The following is a 7,702-nucleotide window of genomic DNA, read 5'->3' on the forward strand; positions in this document are numbered from 1 at the left end:
ATTTGGAAATTATTTTAAGTTAGAAATTCATAAAAAATTTTGTTTTTAAATCTAAGATTTTAAAATTTAGTACAAGATTCCTCATAAGTTTGTCTACCTTTATCAAAAAGAAAATTTTTTAGAAGAAAGTCAAATTAAATTTTTATGAGCGTTTGAAATTCATATTTTTACAACATTTGATATTCACTCGATTTCTCATGTAACGATTTTCTGTTTTTGTTGTAATTAAAAAACGAATGGCTGTAGATACTTGAAAATTTCACTGAATGTCGATATTAGCATTTTCTAAACACGATAAAATTTTGAAAATAATTTGACTCTTTTTGAGATGTTTACGGACATTGTCAATTTTCAATTTTCTTAGTTTTGTTTTCTATAAATACCAATAAAATTTTATTTGTCGGGCGAAAAAGCTTGAAAATTGAATACAAGGTTCCTGATATATTTTTACAATAGCAATTGTAAAATATTTAAAATACATAATAGGCACAATTTTTTTTATAAGCATTTAAAATTCGAATTTTGACTCAGATATATTGGTATTAATATGTCTTAAACCAAGACTGACATACCGTCTCCACTCAGAATCGTTTTTCTTATACAATGATATTGTATCATTGAATTCAAATTTAATTCCATCCATTAAACAGTGACCCACTTGTAACCTACTGTACAGCAGAGCAACATCCACTTACCCGCTTTTTTACTTATTATTATTTTTAAGTCATCTAAGGTGAAGTTTTCATCTCTATTAATAGCACAATTTTTGGATACCATCATTTCAGAATACAATGCATTAGCATTTATTGTAAATAATTCCCAAAAATCAATTACCTATACATCAATATATTATCATCTTTTATACTTCTTATTCACCTACCTTATATTTGTTGATAAAGTATAACGCTCCATCATAGTCAAGTTTAAGAAAATGTTCTGTTGAGTTAACTTAAGTTTGACTCTCCTCAGAAAATCTAGTTTTTAAGTGAATAATAATAGAGTCTAATATAGGGTTTTAAAAATGATTTTCCCTGTACTTTTTCAAAGCTTATCAACTTTAGAAGTTACAGTTACATTATCTGCTTGTTCTTCACTTTCTCTACCAGTAATGCTCATAACAAAGAATTCTTTTAAGTTCAGCTAGGCTAGGCTAGGTTTAGTTCTTTTGTTTGCTATAAATTAAAAACAATGTTTAATTTATAATTGAGTATATCTATAGCAAATTATATACATTTTGTTGACAATTTAGGAACTAAAATAATTAAAGAAATAATATTGAGAAAATGTACAATAGGTAAAACAACTAAATAATTAATGGCCTCTGTAGACTGACTATATACCTGCAATAGTTGGAATTTCAGTAGAAATATTATGTTCCGTAGTAAAGTCTAAAAATAAATTCCAAATTTTAGAAAATTCTAATAGTAATCTAAATGTATATGTATGTTAGTATGTTACTGTAAAAGCCCGATCACTAAGTAAACAGTAATCCTAGGTTTTACTAGTTAGTTTTTTAATTTACCTGGGTTAAATTATCTCGTTAAATGACCTCGAAAAGATTTACCCTGCCGAGCTAAATATAACGTAAAATCAGTTAATACCTTCACGTAATTACTATTTTTTATAATTTGTTTTTGATGAGCTGTTGAAATTTGTGTATGAACATTTTCACTTTGTAATGTAATTTTATAGGCATTCAATTTTGCAGTACTTGTTAAATGTGATATTGACTTTTCATGTTTAGACAATTTATCATTAATCTATTAAAAAAATAATAATAGCTGAAGATAATAAAATAATAAAACAAAATATTATTTATTTAAATACCCTTTTTCAGATTTTCACACCATTTATAGTATCAAATTTTTCATCGAGGGTGTTAGTAGAAAAACGTCGACAGTTGAAACAGAAAACAGCATTTGCTTTCACACTATATTCAATCCAATTATACTTGTTATAACAAATTTATTAAAATGCTGTGTTTTGTTTCTTAAATGTATTTAACAGATATAATGTCTACACCTAATAACATTGAAAATGTACCATTTCATAAAGACTGACCAGTGGTTGTGGGAGATAGTTTAGTAGTATACAATGGGGATAAACAAGCAATAACTTATGTTGCAAAAACTGACTCGGTCAAAAAGACCAAAAAACATTTACGCTCTAAATCAAAGAGTGTATTAAGTGATCATTCTGACAGTGCTTCTGTTGTACAACTTACTTGGACTAAACGAATTAAAATAAAAAAATTGAATGTAATGGTGCGTGGTTCGGAAAAAGGAAGATTTCCAAAAGATACGGTTATGACAAATAATTCTAAACAAACAGTTTCGCTTTCAATGTAACCACAGTCTCACGTTAACCAACAGTTTTCCCAATAACTTTACATTTTCTCCTGTAACTGATACAAATTTAACTACAACATAAATTAATGGTACAAAAGAAAATTTTTTAAATACATATCTTCACTTATTAATGATGCACATGCATAATATGATATGATATGCTATGATCACAACATTTACAATGTATTTTCTTAAATTTGAAAATTATATTTAAACTAAAATATTTAATACACTATTACTTTTTTCCTCGCCTCTGCTGTTACAACCACGAATATTTTCAACTATACATTTTGATATTAAAACGTACTATAACAGTTAAATACTTAACTTACTTAACTTATGTTAGTGAATAACATTATACATCAAATAAATAAAAGCAGAATTTAATTATGTTTAGGTGTATTATTGAAAAAAAAATTAACTTCCAATATCATATAAACAAGTGGAAATGTTTTAAAAAAAAAATACAAAAATAAACACGGTCTTTATTATTTTCAGTGAATCAATTTAAAGGTAAGTATTTAAATGTTTATTTAATGAATTTATTCAGTTTTATTTAGTATATAGATATTATAATAAAAAATAATTTTTTTTACCAAAACAATTCAAATTATTATTAAAAAAAAAAAATTAAACCATAGTAGCATCTCCTCCAGATACTTCAACCTGTTTTTCTTCATAGATATTATCATAAAATTTTGGAAGTTGATCTCCAAGAACCAATTTTCTTTGAATGCTACCAGTATGGTTTATTACACCCATACGAACGACACCTCCACTTGAACCATCCCGTTTAATTGCCAATGAAATTGCTAAACAAAATATATACTTTAATTAAGTAATATTATTAATCAAAAGTAAACTTACCGTTAAGTACAAGATTTTCACATTCTTGTTGGGTCATTCCATCTTTATATTGAGAATCCATAAAACCATACAAATAGGAACTACCAGAACCACCAATTGATATGTTTTGTTGAACAATTGTACCACTTACATTGATCGAATATACCTGTGATAAATAAGTGATATGTTTATAATCAATTTTAATAAAATAAATCTGTTATTATTATGATACCATAAATTTATTTTTATAAAAAATTGATATCATATTTTTTAATTTTCTTCACACAAAAACAATTGAATTAAGCTATGAATGACTTAAATAGATTTGCAAATTGTGCGGTTAGCATTAGTGTGTTTATGGGTGTAGAAGATTCATATACTGTATCTTATGACTGCAACATTTTTTGAGTCTTTTTTATTGGCCTGTGATTTGCAGCAATTAAGTAATGGTAACAGTTGGCAGTAGGCCAGGGAAATTTGTTATTTAATATAAATAGATAAAATACATCAAAACCAATTTTTCCATTACATAATTGATTATGTGCTATTGTAGGTACTTATTATTTACCCAGTCAAAATTATGAATTATATAAGAATGTAAAAGCCACTGTAATAACATTAACACTGCCTACCTATGTATCATACAATTAATAATTTTGGCTAATTGCAAAAAAAATGGGCCGCTTTATTCTGTATGCTACCATCTGCGATTTAAGTCTGCACATGCCTATAGTCTTAAGTACACTTTTTTTCATTCTCAGAGAGGGTATACAGAAATAACTTAAAATCAATATTATATTTATTAATTACTTGTCCTCCAAATCTGCTGTCCCATCCAGCTACGATGACCCCAGCAGTCAGTTGATGTCTGTTCTCATAAATCAGATTTTTAAACACATTGGCAGCAGCTCTGACAAGTGGCGGCTCATCCATTTGAATACTATGGAATAAAAATATTTTTTTATCAAAAAATTTATTCAACAATATATCATTAATCACCTTGTTAAATCCATATAGTATGCAACAATGTCTGTGATAGCTTGTGTATCGGCAGCCGAACCTGACCGGCAACAGTAAATATTGTCACATACTTTTGTTAATTTATCAGTAACTCGGTTAGCAATATATGCTCTAGAAAGCAAAACACAAATGGTATTATCAGTATATGAGTCAAATCTATCACAAATGAAGGAACAAATTTTAGTTTAGCAACCTATCGATTTTTTTTTTAAATGTGTTTTTGCATGCTTTATAAGAATGTAAAAAAAAATCAGACAAACTTTGTTTTGAAGTTATCCATGAAAAACTTCAAAAAGTACTGTAATACACTTATCTATTCTTTTTACAAAAAATATGCCGAATTGAATATTTTCAATTTTTTTCTTCTTCAACTTGTGTGGTTTTCAACACTCAATACATTGGTAAAATCAAAACTGACATCCTACTTATTTTTGAAGTTTCTGCGAGTATATGATTAATGTACCTCAATTCAATCCTTTATAATCACCAATAATGTGTCTTTGTCACGTATGTCTATGTCCACAAGAAAACAACGACCTGTATCTCTTTCAACGCCGCCAAACACCCATTGGCCTTCAACATGATGTCTCTTATGATATTTTTGCCTCCCAAATTTAGACTCATCTATTTCAACAATAGTCCCTTGACCACCTAAATACAAAGTATATTTAAGAGCAATGCAGTTATAATTGTTTCAAAAATTATTTTTTTTGCTTAGTGATTACAAGTGTATCGGCACTTGTCGTTACACTCCGAGCCGTAACCTTTTTCACCAATAACTTCAAAATGAAGTTTGTCCAAACTTCTTTTTTACATTCTCAAAAAGCATGAAAAAACACATTATACAAAAAAAATCAAAAAATCGATGAGTTGCTCAACTAGAATTATACCCAAATGAATTACAAGTGTATTTTAGAATAACAGTATTTAATTTACCCAGTTGTAGTACGAGAGTCGGCTCCGATTATAACACCACCGTCATAAATAGCAGCTATGATGGTAGTCTAAAAGTTATAGTTTAAATTAATTTTATTATTCATTGAATGATTATACTTAAAGATTTACAGACTAACAGTATACAAATGGTATACACAAATTTAACAATAAAAACAAAATCTGTTAAAAATTTGTTTTGGAAAATTAGTAATTACTTACACCAGTGGTTACTTCATCCTTTGTGATATCATGAATGCCGCTGTCTTGAAATCCACAATGACTGAGGAGAGACATTTTTGATGGTTTTTGGACGTTTTCGAACTTAAAACACTTCAATACTTCGAAACAGCGAGCCAGTACAAACGTTTACTGTTCAGTAAAGTATAATAACAATTTCCAAAAATTTAAGTAAATAGTACTAAATTATGCTGATAATACTCAAATTGTTTGTACATAACCCTAAAAACGAAATCGCATAATCATTGCTGCATAAGAAAAAGAACCATTAACATGGTTACGGTGTCAACGGTTTGTAGATCTTATCACAGATATTTTTTTATCTACATTAAAGTTTACGCAAAGTGGATAAGCGCCAGCGGTATGTATGTGGATTAGTGGATCTTCTCTACGAGGCACGACCCTACAGTCTACATCGTGACTTCGTGAGTGGTTTGATCAATCTGCCTTGGTTAGCCGTTTACGACCTATCGGCCAATAAATAATTTATTATAATCATATGCTCTTGACTCTTGAGATGATCAAATAATCAGTGGCGACTGACGGTTTGTTACCTATCTACTTAGGTACTAAGGGCTCTAGTGGTTCACAGTCTTGTAGAATTATTGTAGGGCACTATATATATGTATAACCCCATCATCATAACTATAATGTTCAAATCAAATCTTGTACATGACAATACGCGACAATCGCGGCCAAAACACGATACCTACAACACAGAATAGATTAAATTTAATCTATTCTGTGCCTACACGAGTAATTTTTTTTGTAATATTGTATGCTTTTGCCTTTTAGGCAGTTTAGTGCCAACATGACGAAGTACATGTTTGAAAAATGGATGTCCGTAGAGAAAGAATTAGGTAGGTAATGATTATCATTCACCACGTGTCCGCGTCATTACATATAGGTATGTTATTTAATTTATTATTTGTTATTTAATTGGGCTAACATAATATGCAACTTATACACTGCCCAGTACACAGTACACACATAATATTGGATAGGCAAACACCGCGTTCCCGACACTCTGGGACATGTCAGCACTCGCCGGCTTATAACTTCGGCCCCTGTCCTCCCATAAGATAATGTTTTTAAACGATTTTCCACGTCCATTGATAGGACTTTGATGGTATACAGTATGCTTGTATACATATTTATCGAATGTGATATTATTAAATAAAAAACATACAAAAATACTAGTTTAATATGGCGCCGTCAGCGAGCGATCAGTTCAAAATTCGAATCTAACCGCCAAACCGCAAAACAAAATAGGTTGAAATTATTTTGATGAATGTCCCGGTTAGTACTTGGAATTTTTATTGCAATCCTAGGCCACATATGTAAGCTCATTGAGTGTCGTGTATCGTCATTTATAGTGCCTATTCCATAAAATAATGTCTGTTGTGTAATGTGACTTAATACGAACAACGAAAACGCAAAATAAAAAATAGAGTTCGGGTACAATTGGTTTTCCACCGTGTGACATTTGTGCGGACGAGTGTAGACAATTTTAATCCAATTGTACATACAATAAGAAATATTGTAATAAAAATATACACGTAATAACTTAGATCATAGTATTAATATATAATAATATGTAGATAAATGATCTAATAGAGTAGTTGTTTGGTGATCAGAGAACTTGTGCGAACATACCGCGAAATATCGGTAGTCTAAATTCCAATCTCTATATATATACATCTAAACAATCTTTTATTTGTATTATACGTTTTATTGATGGTTTGCGACTCGATATCTATCCGATAACATTTATTTTGCGATAATTCACTGTCAGTTATATCGACTATAATAATATTGTGTACCTAAGAGCCGTACGAACAAAATAATATAGATACCTACCTAATAATATTATAGTACTTTTAAAGTAGTACTATAATACTACTATATGTTTCAACTTTAAGCTTGATTTGAGTTCAAGAAAAATAATTTTCTTTTTATTAAATGTTTTAGGTGGGGGCACCGGGCACGGGCTCGTGTGTCCCTTGCCACTAGCTGCCACATCATATTAATTTAAAACTGCATAAAGTATTTGGTATAATAATATAATGAACAATTGAAACACGAACTATTATATAGCTTATAAAGAACAAAATATTCTTAGTCTGCGATAGGAAATAGGTGCCTGCAGGCTGCAGGTATGTTTTAAGATAATATTATACAAGGGTTCGCATCTTAAATCATAGTCCGTGATCTGTATTGTGGAAGTTTATGCTACTACTATAGTTACTAGTTAGTAAGTAGTAGGTAATGATATCCCTGTAAAACGGACACTCTCGGCATTCGGCAACCAAGAT

At 29.5% G+C, this 7,702-nt stretch overlaps 1 protein-coding gene across 1 annotated transcript; it reads right to left on the reverse strand.

Moving 5' to 3' along the window:
* Positions 1 to 1,900: 1,900 nt before the first annotated feature.
* LOC111030501 (proteasome subunit beta type-6) lies at positions 1,901 to 5,592 on the reverse strand. The gene is made up of 6 exons (XM_022310030.1): positions 5,370 to 5,592; positions 5,151 to 5,218; positions 4,194 to 4,325; positions 4,005 to 4,134; positions 3,216 to 3,360; positions 1,901 to 3,160 (listed from the first exon to the last, which is right to left on the reverse strand). The coding sequence occupies exons 1-6, from the start codon at positions 5,442 to 5,444 to the stop codon at positions 2,979 to 2,981; spliced, it is 732 nt and encodes a 243-aa protein (XP_022165722.1). The 5' UTR covers positions 5,445 to 5,592; the 3' UTR covers positions 1,901 to 2,978.
* Between the last annotated feature and the right edge of the window lie 2,110 nt (positions 5,593 to 7,702).

Source organism: Myzus persicae, unplaced genomic scaffold (genome assembly GCF_001856785.1).
Source record: "Myzus persicae strain clone G006 unplaced genomic scaffold, MPER_G0061.0, whole genome shotgun sequence".
NCBI classification, from domain to species: Eukaryota; Metazoa; Arthropoda; class Insecta; order Hemiptera; family Aphididae; genus Myzus; species Myzus persicae.